The sequence below is a fragment of the Pezoporus flaviventris genome, unplaced genomic scaffold (genome assembly GCF_033815535.1).
Source record: "Pezoporus flaviventris isolate CSIRO_AGI_PZ_B2104156 unplaced genomic scaffold, CSIRO_AGI_Pfla_v1 ptg000043l, whole genome shotgun sequence".
Lineage (NCBI taxonomy): Eukaryota > Metazoa > Chordata > Aves > Psittaciformes > Psittacidae > Pezoporus > Pezoporus flaviventris.
The window spans coordinates 1,760,038-1,776,362 of record NW_026892591.1 but is presented as its reverse complement, the minus strand read 5'-3'; the positions used below and the strand labels follow the sequence as shown (position 1 = coordinate 1,776,362).

At 46.7% G+C, this 16,325-nt stretch overlaps 1 protein-coding gene across 1 annotated transcript; it reads left to right on the top strand.

The window, feature by feature from the left end:
* Window positions 1–8,823: 8,823 nt before the first annotated feature.
* On the top strand, window positions 8,824–14,694 carry NMRK2 (nicotinamide riboside kinase 2). Its single transcript, XM_061466834.1, has 8 exons — window positions 8,824–8,853; window positions 9,782–9,872; window positions 11,147–11,195; window positions 11,391–11,562; window positions 13,139–13,210; window positions 13,651–13,757; window positions 14,129–14,214; window positions 14,317–14,694. The coding sequence occupies exons 1-7, from the start codon at window positions 8,828–8,830 to the stop codon at window positions 14,209–14,211; spliced, it is 600 nt and encodes a 199-aa protein (XP_061322818.1). The 5' UTR covers window positions 8,824–8,827; the 3' UTR covers window positions 14,212–14,214; window positions 14,317–14,694.
* The last annotated feature ends 1,631 nt before the right edge of the window (window positions 14,695–16,325 follow it).

Here is a 16,325-nt window from a genome sequence, read left to right as displayed (position 1 = left end):
TTACAGAACACATGGGCATGGGAGATAAGAAACCTCGATTACGTTTAGTCTTGGGACCTGAAGAAACCAACTGCTCGATCCCCAGCAGCCACCATGCCAGAGGAATCCAGAGGTTTGTTTTTTCCCAAAGAAAAGATACTGCAGAAGAACAACTGCAGAATGAGCAATCCTGGAGGTGAAACTTCCTATTTTTTCAAGTCATTCCTTGAGGGCAAGGCTAAAGGTTCAGCTGGGAAAAGGGCAGACACCAGCTTCATTTCCAGACACGAAGGTTGGTTGTTGTTGGAGCACCAGAGCCAGTTTGGAAGTTCTTTGGCACCATCTTGCAGAAGAGCACTTTCTGACGCAGCACTCTAAGTAGTATGCACGATATTTGAATGGTTAGTACAATGATACGAGTGCGTAGATGGTATGCTCCTGGCTGGATGGGTGGCTATTACTCTTTTCAACACAGAAAAGAACCTGCAACTGTAGCTAAATGTAAAAAGTGTGGTTTTATAGCAACAAAAAGAAAGGGTCATTAACATCTTTCAGTGCTTTTAGAAGCTACTGGAAACCAAAGTAGCCCCAAATGCTTTGACAGAAACACAGAAACAAGCAAATTGGCAGAGTTCCTTTCCCAGCTGTGGAGCAACAAATCTAAGTTTGGTGTTGACTGAGCTGCACAGGCTTCAAGCAAGATCAGCTCTAGGTGCTGTAACAATCACACCACCAAAATACCGCATTCCTCTTCAGAAGATCACTGCAACCTCAGATCCACCTCCAGCTGCTCAGGGGCAGCAGACTGAGGTTTCAGAGCCTGCAAACAGATGTAATTGCACTGGGAGGGAGCTGTCAACTGGGTGACAGGATTTACCTTGCATAGAAGCTGAGCTGTGCCAACAGAACAGAGATCTGAGGTGACTGAAGGCATTTTGCAAGTTTCTTTGCCAGTTCCTCAGGGAGCTGCTCTCAAAGCCTATCTGCAGAGGGGTTTATCAGCCAAGCTCTATGCTTCCATTGGAGATGCAGCTGAGAAACCAGCAAAGAAATACAAAATCTTGCTCTTAAAAGCCCATTGACATTAGAACTTTTGCCATGTATATATCCACAGGGTTAAAAACTATAATGAAATAAACTCCATCCTTGTAGCAGTACTGCTGTACTGGTCAGTGTTGCCAGTGTACAGCAGACCTTGCCTCAGAAAAACATCTTGAGAGGATTAATACTTTGATTTATGAATGCACTGTATCCTATCAAACAGCAGGAATTATCAACACCATTTTTCTGGGCTTGGATTTTACCTCTCATGAGCTTTTCTGATGGTGAATCCATAAATAGCCCCATTTTAGTTGCAGACAGAATTATTGGACCCCCATAATATTCACAGCAATCACAGTATTGACTCACTGTCTAATTTATGTCAAACTTCAACATTCAGCCAGCGTCAGCCTGAAAAATCACATCCTGAGAACAGAGTAGGAAACACGTTCCCAGCTCCTTGAGGCAGCCACAGGACTTGACCAGTGTCAGATTTATACAGTGAAAATACTTTGTTTAGGAATCATCCTTTTGAATCACAAGGAAGACCCAGGAAACAAAACTGAGATGCTGCTGTATATTCAGTTGGATAATGAATCCCGTCTCCTCTTCACAGTGCTGTGTAAATGTGAGTGGATGTTTAGAGCATACCTCCTTGCAAATTTATCCATCTATTTTTTCCCAAAGATGATTTGCTTACAGATGTGCAATCCCACATGGGAGGAAACCTCCGTGGGAAAGGTTTTAAAAGCAGCACATCCTCTATTTGACATGAAAAAACAAAAGAGCTCCTGAAATGCTGGTGGCAATAAGCTCAGTTTAGCCTGACAGCAGGTGAAATGACCAGGCAAAATTGCTCTATCTCCAAAAGCACATGTTTTCTCTTTTGTATTTCCATATTTACTGGCAGTCAGAAATACAGCATGCTACTGGTAAAGTGAAGTTTAAAAGTCACCATGACAGTATCACTTTGATCTATCTCAGTTTTTTCTCCTTTGTAGTGGGTCCTTTTAACCCAAACCTACCTGTAAAAATGTGTGACCTGTCATTTTTCTAAAGTGTTTGTAACTAGGTGGTTTATGCTAGAAGACATAGATTGCTGTTCAGTATGTATTCTTATTTTTGCTTTGTATTATTCCATCAGAATCTGTGGATATACAATTAAAATGAGACTAATCCTTACGCAAAAATGCATCTCCCTCTTTTTGTCCAGATCTTTTATTTTGATTTCGCTTCCATATGGAAAACACGATGGATTTCTGTGTTTGGATCCTATTCCCTTGAATAAAGCAAGTCCAAGTCCTCCTTGGCACTTGTGCTGCTGCAAAATGCAAAATCGTAGCAGTATCAACAACATTTCTTTCACCACACATTACATCAAAAGGCCACCAGCATCAGTGGTGTGTCATGAAGGAATCTGGTCAACGCTGACAAAACAGGAGACAGGGAATCTTGGCTGAGGAATGCCAAAACCTGGCACGAAGCACAGAGAATGCAACCAGCAGAGCTGACAAAGTTCAAAAGCTCATCGTGTGATGACTAGGCCACGCCACATGGAATGGGATTAGCTGCTACCCTACCAAAGCAACAGTTTCCCAGTCAGAAGACATGATGCCCTTCCTCAACAGCAAACATACCCTTCCATCACCCTTCACTGTAGTTTTCCATTAGCCACGTTACATTCCTCTATCTGACTGATTGAAGGTCTTTATTATTACTTTCATTTAGCGATCTTAAAAGAATATTCCCTGGAAGAGACATTCTAAAAGACCTCTGCAGCAAGCTGGCTGCCCTTTCAAAGATAGGCACCCAAAACCCCCAGAATCTTGTCAATATATTGGGATTCCACTGTTGGTTCAAGGGGTTTTGGTAGAATGAGAAGGAAAAGTTAAACCTTAAATATTTTACTGCTCTTGTCACTGCTTAACTCCCCTGTGCTGCAGTGTCCTGCAGTGTGCATGTGCCAGCCTCTGCTGCTGTGCTGTTGGGTGCGTGGCTCTGTGCATCAGCTCTGCTCTGAAGGTACCAGAGAAGGTCTTTGGTGGATGAAGGAGTTGGGACACTTCAGTTTTCTCAGTTGGAATGGGATCCGAGGATATTCAGATTGAGATTTCTTTTAGCCAAGGTGGTGGCACCTGTGATGAAGATCAAGATCAGAGCAACAGGTAAAATCTCTGACAAGTTTTCTAATGGAAGTTCAGACACTATAAATTCTCCATCAAGGACATAGTTTTCATGACTCACTTTCTGTGAATTAGGTGCCTGAAACCCACCTAAACTGCATGCTGCTTTTAGGAATCTCACATTTACTCCACCATCAGCTCTAATTCAAAGGCAGAAAAACACCCAGAACATCCCCATTTTGTGTGATTTCAAAACACTAAAGAAAAAGCTTGTGTTCCCCCCAAAACATACAACCCCTTTCCACCCAGACCTCTCTTCTGCAGTTGGAATGAGAAGTCAGTATTTCCCTACTCTTCAGTACTGAAACCTGAGTTGTGAATGAAACTGTCACCCCAGGGGAAATCTCTTCTACCACATGTGCATTGTGCTCCCATTCTTCCCTTTAAAATGACTGTGGCTCCTGAATGGAGCAATAGTCAAGAACATGCTAATTACAGCAGACTTCTCCAAGGTGTTTGCCATCATTGCTAACCACGATATGCCACTGATAAAAACCCATATTCCCATCTTAAAACAATGAGAATCTTCTCCAAAGAGTTCAGCTCGGTACTAGGGATGAGATTCATCACCTCCTAATTTTATCAGTCTGTAGGTTCCCTCTCCAGTCGATGACAGGAGATGATTTCACCTGTCTTAGGATGGGATGAATCACCCTGTGGTGAGGCCTCTCACTCCCCACTGCTAAGAGATGCAGCTAAATATCCAGCTGCACACTGTGCACATGTCCTTTGGGCTGCCAGCTGAATGAATCACAGCCCAGGGGAGGGAAAGAAGTGATAATGCAGGGGAAAAGAGAGAAAGGGATAGAACATTCCTTCTTTTTTTAGCACAGTTCAGTGTTTTGTCACCTTGAGTTAACTCTCCCGGATGTTTGAGACTTCTTGTGCAAGTATCTAACATGACCAAAAGCAGTCTGTTCTCCTGACTAACACACTGCTGGAAATTATCAAAGGAATGCTGAAGAGCTGAGCTTTGAGAAGCGGTTTGAAGCAGGAAAGAAAGCTAATCCATTCCAGTTCAAATGCAGTTTCGCTTGGTTGGGGTTGTTTTAGTCAAAGAGAACAGCCACAACAGGAAACTCAGCCTCTAGATAGAAGTTAATACTGCCTGAGAGTGAGCTGTAAGATGTCATACCTGCAATGGGAAAGGGTTGGACGGTATTACCCACACAGAACACAGCTTTGGGAAAAACTAACTGTGAGAGCACTTGAGCTAAGACTGACTGGGCTTGAACATAAAGACTTTGTCTTCCTGTGTCACTGCATCCCTAGAGCATGAGCAGCAGGTTGAGGGAGGGGATCCTGCCCCTCTGCTGCGCTCTCGGGAGATTCCCCCTGCAGCCTTGATCCAGTTCTGGGGCGACACCAAAGAGGGATGTGGAGCTGAGGGAGCTAATCCAGAGGAGGCCACGGAGATGCTGCGAGGGCTGGAGCAGCTCTGCTCTGGAGCCAGGCTGAGAGAGCTGGGCTGGGGCAGCCTGGAGAAGAGAAGGCTCCTGAAGGGGAGACCTGAGAGCAGCTCCAGTGCCTGAAGGGGCTGCAGGAAACCTGGAGAGGGGCTTGGGACAAGGGCCTGTAGGGACAGGCCAAGGGGAATGGCTTGAACCTGCCAGAGGGGAGACTGAGATGAGCTCTGAGGCAGAAGCTCTTCCCTGTGAGGGTGCTGAGGCGCTGGCACAGGGTGCCCAGAGAAGCTGTGGCTGCCCCATCCCTGGCAGTGTTCAAGTGTATACTTGAACTGGCTTCTGCCCAATTTATCTTAGTCTTAAGGAAGAAGATGAACATTAAACCTTTAGTAAACATTAGTATTCCAAAAATAAAGAGAGGGCACATTTTCTCTCCCTGATCGAAGCACACTGTTGAATGGTATTTGTACCAGGGACGTGTCAAGTAGATAACGTATCTGCAGGATAAACAAGCCCCAAAACAAGGAAGTTTCAGATGTCCCAAGCATAACTCACTGAGAACTGTGGCTAAAAAAAGCATTTATGAACACTTGGTATTTGCATAGCCATATTTTCACAGGTTGGGTGAAGTCCGTTGGAGCTGCTAAGTGTAACTGTCACTGCTCATTTCGGACAGTTTTTGTTCCTGGGGCAGCAGGCAGCTGAAGTGCTGGTACTCTCCAAATACAGGCAGGGACACGCCACCGCCGCGTCTGAGGCCATTTGGGAATGTGAGCTATGTGGGTGAACACTGTTTTACTATCCTGATGTGTGAGTATGAACAGGGGTGAGAGAAAATCCATGGCAGTGGCTTAGAAACAAACCCAGGCACAGGAGCACTGAGGGACCATGAAGGAAAGGTTTAAATAATGAGCTTTTACACTGAGAGCTACAGAAATGAGATTTGTGACTCAGAGCTTAAAAACTAAACCCAAACCCAACCAAACCAAAGCAACCACAACTACAAAATGTGCTTCCTGTCCTTCATTCCTCTGCTTTTTAGAAGCAACAAAGTTTGAACATTCTTTATAGAGATAATGGGTCTTCACTGTTCTGGAATTCACTGATCCCAAAGAACTCAGCCAAGTACTAAAACCTGCTGCTGCTACCAGCACAACCCTTCTTTGTTTGCTATCTGCACTAGAAATGTTTCTTTTGGCACATCTTAGGCCAAAACCTCCTTTTTCCAATGCAAAAGCCCAGCTTGTGTTTCTGAAGCCCGTTGATATCAGTAAATCCCAACAGGGCAGAACACAGTTTTCACTCCCCTCGAGGATGGCATGTTCCAAAAACATTTGGATCAGCACAACTCTGATGTTTGGGTCAGGAGCAGCCAAGACCAGTGGTTCCACCTGACTTTAACTTCAGAGCCTCCTGATTTTTGGCTAGTAGGTAAGGTCAAGCATGGTAAAATGAACACTGAGGTAACACACTTCTTGCTTTCTGAGCCAAGACACCTTCCTAGCTCATGGACAGGAGAGAAACATGGTGAAGGGCATGAAAAACCTGAGCAGGGAGCTAAGCTGAGGTCAGATTTTCAGTTGGTGTAAACATGCATCACTCCACTTCAGTGCCCAATGATGATTTGCATCAGCTGAGAGGCTGACGTGGGGTCTCTCCCCTGGGAATGCTGAGCTTAAAGTGATGGGCAGCTGCTGGATGTCTGACTTCCCCAAGTCTCATCTCCATCAGAATCAAGGATCCAAGCTCCAAATCTCTCTGGAACAAGTATTTTATGTGGCTACCTTGGGAATTAAGCTGAAAGTACAATTTGCAAGTGACATCTCCAGGAACAAGCAGAGAGTATTCTAATGTTGACCATAAACAGTAACAGTGGAAATACTGGCTCTGGTCTATGCCTTAAACAGACAGAATTAAGACAATACATTCGGCTGGAAAAAAACATTCACTATAATCCCATTATAGTGGCTCTATCTTAAAGAAAAGTCCTTTCTTGCCTTCAATATCTTCATTGCAAGAATTCCAGAATCTTATACCTCTGATGGTTAATAACCTTTTCATTGGCAGTACAATGGCTTTAACCTGCCAGAGAGGAGATTGAGATGAGCTCTTAGGCAGAAGCTCTTCCCTGTGAGGGTGCTGAGGTGCTGGCACAGGGTGCCCAGAGAAGCTGTGGCTGCCCCATCCCTGGCAGTGCTCAAGGGCAGGTTGGACACAGGGGCTTGGAGCAAGCTGCTCCAGTGGAAGGGGTCCCTGCCCGTGACAGGGGTTGGAACTGGATGAGTTTTAAGGTCCCTTCCAGCCAAAACAGTGTCATGGTTCTATGGTTATTCATGATTAGCTCATTTTATCAAAGCACTGGCCTTGACCTAACAGCTGATAAGCATGAAGTAGCTTTGTGGGCAAAAGTAACATCTTTTATTAGATCAACTGACATAGCTGCAGCCAGACAAACAAGAGTTTAGACCACAAAACACTTCTGCAGGCCTGAAATAGAGGCAGAAAAAAATCAAGTTAAACACAGTTTAGGACACAGTTGATCTGAATAAAAGATAATGATGTCAAACAGTTTGAGGAAAAGGTGTCCACAAAATACCAGGGATCCAAGTAAGGTGTGGAATGATTAAGCCATAGGATACCACATCAGAGGAAAGAGATAATATTAACTGCCAAAGTTAGAACATTCTATAGGCTTCTATGGTCATTGTGTTATTTAGGGACTGTCCTGCCTAATAGGGCTGCAAACCCAGTGTATGGGACAGCTTCCCAGCACATCCACTGCCAGGATGCCCCTTAAGCCAGGGGCAAGCCCTGCACAGCACGTATGTGCTGCACACCCAGCTATCAGCACCAGATCACAGCGCAAGAATCAGCTCTGCAGGCTCCAAAGCAGCAAAGAGGAGGAACAGGCCACCACACACCAAGGTATTTGTGTTACTAAGGCTTTTACAGTTGCTTTACAAACCAGAGTAGGACAAGGAATCCTTGAGTGTGCCTTTTAATGCTTCTGTAGACTGACTTTATAAGAAGGAAGAACAAAAGCAGACAATGGTTTGGATAGTTTAAGCCCTCTTAGACAAGCTGTTATTTAAAAACATATACTATACACTTCACATTGAGCTGAACAGCCCTCCAGAACCACAGCCAACTCTGCCTTCACCTAACACCTCTCAAGCCAGCCCTGGTTTTAGAAGCATCTGACACAATTAAAGCCCATTTTCCACAAGGTGCACATGTGGTGAGAGGTTGTCACTTGAGGAAGCAGTCCAGTGTAGCTAACTTCCCTTAAAAAGCACTACCTTACACGAGTGAACTGCAGAGCAGGAGGCCCTCCAGAAAGTTACTGGCATTTTATGTTATTTATATATTCATTTATTATTGCCTATGGCCAGAGAATAAAGTGTTTAAGAAGTCCCTCCTAGAAGTTCTGAAGATATTGGTCCAAATGGATTCACTCCTCAGCCTCTGCATATCCATTTCTCTGAACAGCTTCCCTGAAAAGAATAAAAAAGATTATTTAGTTCCTTTACTTTTCCTATCATAAGTTTAGGGAAGCAAAAAACGTCCTGGATGCATTTTAAACAATGAAATCGGGATGGGAGAGAGGAGGAAAAGGGGTGATGAAGAGAAAGGCTTCAAGGCAAGAAAAGATCATTTAGTTCCCTTACTTTTCCTGCCATATGTTTAGGGAAGCAAAAAACTTCCTGGATGCATTTTAAACAATGAAATTGGGGTGGGAGGGAGGAGGACGGGGGAAATGGAGAGGAAGGCTTCAAGGCAAAGGAACCCCAACCCTTTGCACCCTCCCGCACCCCCCAAAGGCACCGCACTGACATTTCCACCCGCCTCAATGACTAAGTTAGGCAAAGCAAGCGCTCGCCAAAGGGTTATTTATAGCGGGGGCGGGCACGGGGGGGTCCCAGCGGGTGGCGGACGGAACAGGTGCCGCGGCAGCGCGCCTGACCCCGGCGGCGGAGCGCGGCTCATGACGGTCACAGGGCTCCAGCGGCAGGCGGGGCGGGGAGAGGCGGCCCGAGAGGCGGGCGCTGCGGGCGGACCCTATAAATGAAGGGCAAAGCCCCATTAGCTCAATGAAAGAGGGAGGAGAGGCCGGGCTGAGGGGGAGGAAACGGAGAGGAAAGGTTTAGGTTCGGTCCATTGAAAGTAATCGCAGCGTTTCTAAGTTAGTTCTTTTCTTACCGCGTGCCCGCTGAGGAGATGAAATACATCATAGGCATCGGAGGGTGAGTGCCTGCTTTTGGTGTCCCGATGTTGCTTTGTCTTGGTTCATTGCTGTGGATAAGCTGAGCCGGGCGCTGGAGGTGATGTATCTGGCTATGAAGGGGTGTTATAGCGTTCTAGGGATGATGTGACTGTTTGTGCCTCTTAGAGCTCTGCGGGGTGATGCATGCCCAAGGTTCATAGGCAGGTCTGTAAAGGCTTGAAACAGACAGCAAACAGTCAGTTTCTCGGTCAGCTGGAGCAATGTGCCTCACCCGTGGCAAGAGATGTTGAGTTTTGCTTCTTAAAGCTTCTCTGGAAGGCAAAGAGGAAAAATGCTTCATATAGGATGGAGGGGGTAGGAAAAGCTTTTATTTTGTCAAAAAAAGGCAGGATTTGGAAGGAATCCTGTGCGCGAGCCGGGGCAGGGGCATCCCCGCGGCTGCACAAGGGGCTGCAGGTCCCTGGGTTAGAGGCAGCGTGCGGGCTTTATCCCCTTTGAATAAGCGCAGACTGGAGATCGCTGGAGAGGAAGATGATTCAGGCCTTTTGTCTTAAAACCGGTTCGCAGGTGTAAAACTGAGTCAGTGAGGAACGAGCGAGCCTCCCTCAGTGGTGACCCATTGGAGACGCTCCTAGAGCTCACCGGGCGAGGGTTAAACCCTACAAGGCCAACACGGGCGGTGGAGAGCGGTGAACGCCGGTTCCGCCTGCCCCGGGGGCCGCGCCGCCTCCTCCATGCTGAGGCGGCTTCCCCCGGCTCGGGGGCGGCCATGGCGGCTCCCTCAGCGCGGCCGTTGAGCGGGGCGGGAAAGGGAAGGGGCGGTCGCAGCCAATGGGCGGCCAGAGCTCCTGTAGGCGGGAAATTTAAACCTTGGGGGGGGCTCCTTCCCCTCAGGGTGCTCCCGGCGGGATCTCGGTTCTCCGCCGCCGTCTTCCCTCTCCCCGCAGGGTCACCAACGGTGGCAAAACCACGCTGACCAAGAGGCTCGTCAAGGCGCTGCCCAACTGCTGCGTGGTGCACCAGGATGACTTCTTCAAGGTACGCTGAGCCCCCGGTTAAAGCGTTTAACCGCTGCTTGTCCGTGCGGTGGCAGCCGCTGTAGGCCCCAGCGCACCGGGTTTGGGGTACTTGTGCGTGTTTTCCATGTCGGGTTTGGTGCCTTAGGAGCAGCAGCCTCCTGGTGTTAGTTTTCTGCTCCTCTGTACGATTTTGGGGCAGGGAACGAGGTGCTGGCACAAGTGTCAGTGTCTGCAGCCCCAGAATGGCTGCAGTAAAAGCATCCCTTACTTCTAGCAACAGATCTAACTACTGCCTTCTGTTAGGGGTCATTCGCTGTGCTCTGCACAAACCGCTTCCTCCATGCTGAGTTTCCCTTCTTATTTAAATATGTTGCTTCTAAATAATGCTCCGGGATTTAATCATTCCTCTGCTGCTTTAAATACAGTTGTACTGGGGAGCTTTGCCAGCTCTGTGTCAGGAACCCGGTTAAGAGATTGCTGAGTGCACAGAAGCTGTGTGCCCTTGTGCTGAGCTGGGAGAGCAGCAGGGACCCCATCACCGATCCCTGCAGGGCTCCCAGGAAGGACAGAGCTGGACCCCACTGTATGTGGGAGCCCAAGCCATGTGGCCACACACTAGAAGCATCCCTCTGTTGTCCCTTGGTGTGTGCGGCACACTGGCACCAGTTTGTCCTGTCTGCAGGAGCATGTGAAATGGAGACACTCATTTGAAAAGCTTCTGTGCCACAAGCCTCATGCATACAGGGTCATACATGAGCCCTGAAAGTGAAGGAATTCTTTTGGAGTCTCCATAAAGATCTATAGCTTTTCATTAGCGTGCTTAGTTGGCAAACACCAGTAAAGCTATAGTAGCTAGGCTAGTAAGCAGCTAGTAAAGCTATAACTAGTGACCAAGTGTCTTGCTTTGCTGACCTGCATTTGTGTTAGGAGTTAAAATAGCTGTTCTTGAACATGTAAATTTTAGCAGTCACTTCTTGCTGTATTTGCATTTTAAGTTCTTTAATGTGTTGACTTATAAGCAGGCACCTGTCCTGTTTTTGGTTAATAGTACCATACTGAATTATTAACCTAGAACTTTGCCCCAAATGGTTTCACCAAGCCAAGGGAACTCCACAGTTCCTGGGGTTGGAAACGGGAACTTGTATTTGAATGTAGCCCAAGCAGGGTCTGTAACTGTTGTTAAGTGAACACTTGCTTTGTTGTGTATTGCAGTAATGTCCAGGTTGTGATCGGATCTTAGGTAACTGATCACGCTGAGTTTGCAGCAATGTTTTATTGCTCACTATATTTCAGCCACAAGATCAAATAGAAGTCGGGGAAGACGGCTTTAAACAATGGGATGGTAAGAGCAGTGTTCGCTATAGGATGCAGTAATGTATATTTTTCCTAAGTATTTCTTTTTCATTATTAAAGATTTAACAGTAAATTTCTGTAATTTCAATTTAACAAGTTCATTCTATTTTATACTTTCAAGCTATGTGCTCTATGGTATTTGATTATGTACCTTTGTCCCACCCACCCCCTTTCTTCTAACTAGTGTTGGACTCCTTGGATATGGAGGCAATGGTGAGCACTGTGCGTGCCTGGATTGAGAACCCAGTGAAGTTTGCCCGTTCCCATGGGGTGAATGTTACGCCTGGCTCTAAAGAGCCAGCCTCCAAAGATACCCATATATTGGTCATTGAAGGCTTCCTGCTTTATAATTACAAGTAAGGTTTGGGGAACTATTAACAGTTTGCCAGGGAAGAACACTAGATCCTTGCTGCCGGGGCTAAACCCTCCTTTTTACTAATATACCCCTCCTGTCTTGTCCTGAGGTATCGTGAACAAAGAGTTTTTCTCATGTCCAATGGAAAATTTCCCAGTAAATGCTGGGAAAAGCGAGGTGCATGAGGAGACTTTCTCAAGGTAACGCAGGAAGCTCATTTAGGGCATGCCCTTGAACTCCAGGCATGGGGAGCTGTAGATCAGTACTGAGCCAGCAGTGGTGGCACAGGCTTCCCTTCTGGCCTTCCTCCATGAGGCCCAAACCTTGACCTGCAAAGGTCATTGATGAGGACAAGGAGAGCATCCACTCTGCATGGAATCTCCCCTGGAATTTAGGAATAGCTCCTTCATGTGATAAAAGTGGTTGACACTAAACTGAGCTTAGGAATTAATTGTAAACTGGAGCACAGATCAACCTTTTTGCTTTTTTTACATGGGAGGACAAATGTCTGGCAGGAAGAGGGGAGACTCCAGTGAAGAGAGAAAACTCCCAATAGCTAAATATACACCCTGCAGAAATCACGTGCTATGGATGTGACCAGCAGAAGATTCTTGGCTCCAAACTCCAATTTTGTTTACAAAACTCTTTCAGGAGAGCAAGCTGTGACACTCAGAAACCCAGAGTTGTTTCTGAGCCATCAGACAGGCAGCACCATCCCAGCTTTCCAAACTGAATGTAAAATGGCAATTGTGGACCGGCTGTCATGTCATGGCCAAGTGAGGAATGTGCTGGCACACTGCTGGGTGTTCTTGGCCTGTCCCCAGCGAGGTGACTCTTGGTATCTCCTGAAGGTTATAAACACCTCTGAAGCTCTGTCTTGTTAATGGGAGCTTTTCCATAGTCCTGGACCTGTAGCTTGCTCAGTTCATGCCATATGAAGCATTTGTGCAACCTTCCCAGGCTTTTAGAAGTCTGAGTCCCACCAGGTTCAAACTAGGTTTGCTTCAAGGATTTTTCTAGGTTTAGTTTCTTCAGCCTAATAGCAGCATGACACAGAAAGCTGCAGTAGAGCCAGCTCTGGAAAAGAACAGGAGCTGATGGAGCTGCCTTTGCTAAACCTGTGTGCCCACATGTGCTGCAGCACAGCAGGCCAGGTGGTTTTTAAGTCAGTGCAGATCAGATTGATCACAGCTTTAGTCTTCTGGGTATCACAGAACCATTAGGGTTGGAAGGGACCTCTGGAGATCATCTAGTACAACCCCCTGCCAAGGCAAATGATCAAGAAGAGGCACAGTTCACAACCCAGGGCTTCCCAGTCCAGTGTCTGACCCCCCCCACAGCAGGAGGTGCTTGGATGGGAAGACTATGTGGTGCACCATTCTGACCTCCAAACCCTGTGTTCTGTGGTGGATAAACCTACTGTACATTAGCTTGTGTCTTCCTGAGGACACTTACACTTCTGTTGTTTCTAACAGACACAAATATGGGAGAGGCAGATTTTTGTGGCTTTCAGGGGTGATTTAACTTTTCTCTGGCAAAAAAAAATAGACACCTTCTTTCTTTCTACCCTACCCCAGACCACTGATAGATCTCTTTGACTTGCGCTACTACCTGGCAGTTCCATATGATGAGTGCAAAAGGAGGAGAAGGTAAGAAGACTCTTTTGTAAGTCCCTACATTCCTTGTCCAAAGCCCCTCTCCAGGTTTCTTGTTAGCCCCTTTAGGCTCTGGGAGCTGCTCTAAGGTCTCCCCTTAAGGAGCCTTCTCCAGGCTCAACAAGCCCAGCTCTATGAGCATCAGTAAACCCTTGGAGATTGCTTCACCTTCATTGGCCACCTGCAGCTTCTGTATTCACTAAATGAACTTGATGCAGAACAGACAACTATTGATGAGAAATTGGACTGTGACAATTGACTTTTACATCAATTCAAGTGAGAGCTGTCAGATCAGCTTCAGGCTGTCACCATGTGCAAGAGGCAGTGCTGTCCCCATGGTCACACATCACAGAATGGATTGAGACCTTAAAGACATCTTGTCCTGGGCAGGGATAACGCATCCTGATGTTCTTTGCCTGTTTTGCTGTTTGCAGTACACGTAACTACACCGTTCCTGACCCACCGGGTCTCTTTGATGGACACGTCTGGCCCATGTACTTGAAACACAGGAAAGCAATGGAGGACTGTGGTGTTGATGTTGGTGAGCCCCTCCCCAAGCACCCTGGCCCTGGGCTTTGGTTTTTAAGGAATTCAGTACTTTAATTCATGGGAACTTGAACTGCAGTGAGGCAAAGGTTCTATTTGTACTGGGAAGCTCTAATCCTGGCCTACTCTCTGTGCAGATAAACACAGGCAGTTTTACAGCTCAGGACTTCTTCCCTTTGTTTCATATTAAAAGAGACAAACCACATTCTTTATAGTGGGATAAGAGACTTTGTGGGGCACAAGTTTTTAAGGATGATTCTGGGCTTCCAATTTGGAAAGTTTTACTGCATTTGGTCAATTTGAAATACTTTAAAACTGATCTAGAGGAATTTATTCTGATCAGAAACCTACACCTTCTTCCTCCAGTTTATTTAGATGGGCTCAAGTCCCGAGATGAACTCTACAACCAAGTCTTTGAGGATATTCACAACAAGCTTTTGAACTGCTGACAGGTAAACGTGGTCCCACCATAGATGGGGTGGGACAAGAGGTGCTGACTGGGGAATGACCTGCTCCTGCTCCCCAGTGCTCACACTTCCCCTTTTGCTTTTTAGGATCTCAAAGACCTGGAAGACCTGTGTACAGCGCGATGTAAATAGTACTGCAGTTGGCAGGAGGGTCTATTTGTGTAAACTCATCCTATACTGTCCTTTGGAAAGTATCTTTTGTATATAATTGAAGAATGAAGGTAACTTATTCACACCTCTGATGGACAGGATTGGTTTGGTGGTTTTGTTTTTGTTTTTTTAACTTTCTTATTTTGTATTCCTCTGGCTTATCCCGAAGTTGAAAGTGCATTTTTATAATGAACAAGTTAGAGCTATGCTGGGAGAAAAACTGGCTCTTCTGCTCATGTGCTTCTGCAGACATGGAGTCTGTCTGCAACAGCTTGTTTGTAACATCTCAATTCAGTAAAAACCTATTTCAAGTCTTTATCTGAGGTCCCGTTTAATGTCAGTCACCTTTCCTGTGAGATGAACAGACACAAAACTCCCCAAACACAACACTTGAGGTGTCAGCCCTACTCTGTGTCACTGTCTTGCTTTCAGTGGTAACCCTGATGGGAAGCCTGGTTCAGGAGTCCCAGTGAGAGCGGGATTCTCCATGCAGTGGTGGGAGGGGAACAGCACTGAAGCTATTTATAACGTGCTAGTATGAAACCAGTTTAATGTCAGCCTCTGCTTCATGGCGTTTCTCACTTCACACTCAAATTAGCACATAAAGATACTGCAGCCCTGTTTCAGCCAGCAGCCGAGTGCTCCCTGGGTGACAAGTTTGGACAGAAGTCTCTTTCTGCCTCTCACCACCCATATGAGGATGTTATTTGGTCCCAGATTCCTGCCTCTCTGAACTTCAGGTGGTGATGTGCCTGCAGAGGGCTCCTATAGAGGTGGATGTGTCCAAGTGGGTGACATTTAGGGCAAAACCCTGTATTCAGTGCCAGATGGCAAACTGCAACTGTAAAACCAAAGTACAGGAGGTTCTGCTCTTACAAATGCTTTGGGTAAGTTTATGGGACGCCCACAGGTTCCTTACTCCTCCGCGTCCTTCCTTCCTAGCAAATTTTGTCGGTAAAATAATAGTGGCAATAGTTTTCCTGATGTTTCTGGTGATGGACTTCCTGTCAGTGAGCTAAAGAAACCCCCCACTGTGAGTGAACAGCAGGGCAAGTACCTGGGCAAACACAATACTGCACTAACTCGCACCACAGATCATAAAGAGCTTGAGAAAGCAAAGGGGATGTTGTGCCTGAAGAGCACCAAGACCAACCTGGAACCAATGCTGTCCTTGCTCCAAGCTAGTAATAGCCTCCCTGCTCTACTGTGCCTGGACCTGGGCTGGAATACCATGCTGGGATGGTGGAGATGGGCGGCTAAAGATAGGAAGTGCCATTGAACTGCTGCACCTGAGCATGTGCATTGCACCACGCACCAAAGGTTCCTGGGTTAAAGTATAAAACCTCTCACGTGGGGTGAGCACAGGGATCTTCTGGGCACCGAAATAACTTGGCTGTGGCATCAGCACGGATCACTTTGGAAGAGTTTTGGGCACACTTTAATTAGAAACTAGTGCTTCAGGAAAGCAGCTGCCCCAGATTAGTGAGCAGTCACCCTGAAACTCCCACCAAGCCGGTTTCAAGGGGTGCTTTAAGCCACCAGAAGGATCCAACCACCTCCTCCTCGTGTTAACACTGAGATTTTCCAATTGTCTGGCCAGAACGGAACACCGCAGCCAGCAACAAAACAGGAATAGTGATGGCATCACCCACGCTTCCACAAGCTATAAAGAGGCAGATTTCCTCATGTGTGACATGCGTGTGTCTGGAGACACCCGCAACATTCTCATTACACCATTACAGGGCCGGGTGTTCGTCAGTGGCAAAGCTGTGACCTGTCACTGGTACCTTGTAAGTCCATTTGACTTTGTTACATTGCTTGTTTCCCAGTAGGAAAATCCCAAAGCCCTGGCTCCGTTCTGCAGTGAGTTCTGATGTGGTTTCCCTCAGCGTTCCCCAGATGGGTTTAGCTACCACCTGATGAGCTGTGCAAACCCAGTCTGCTTC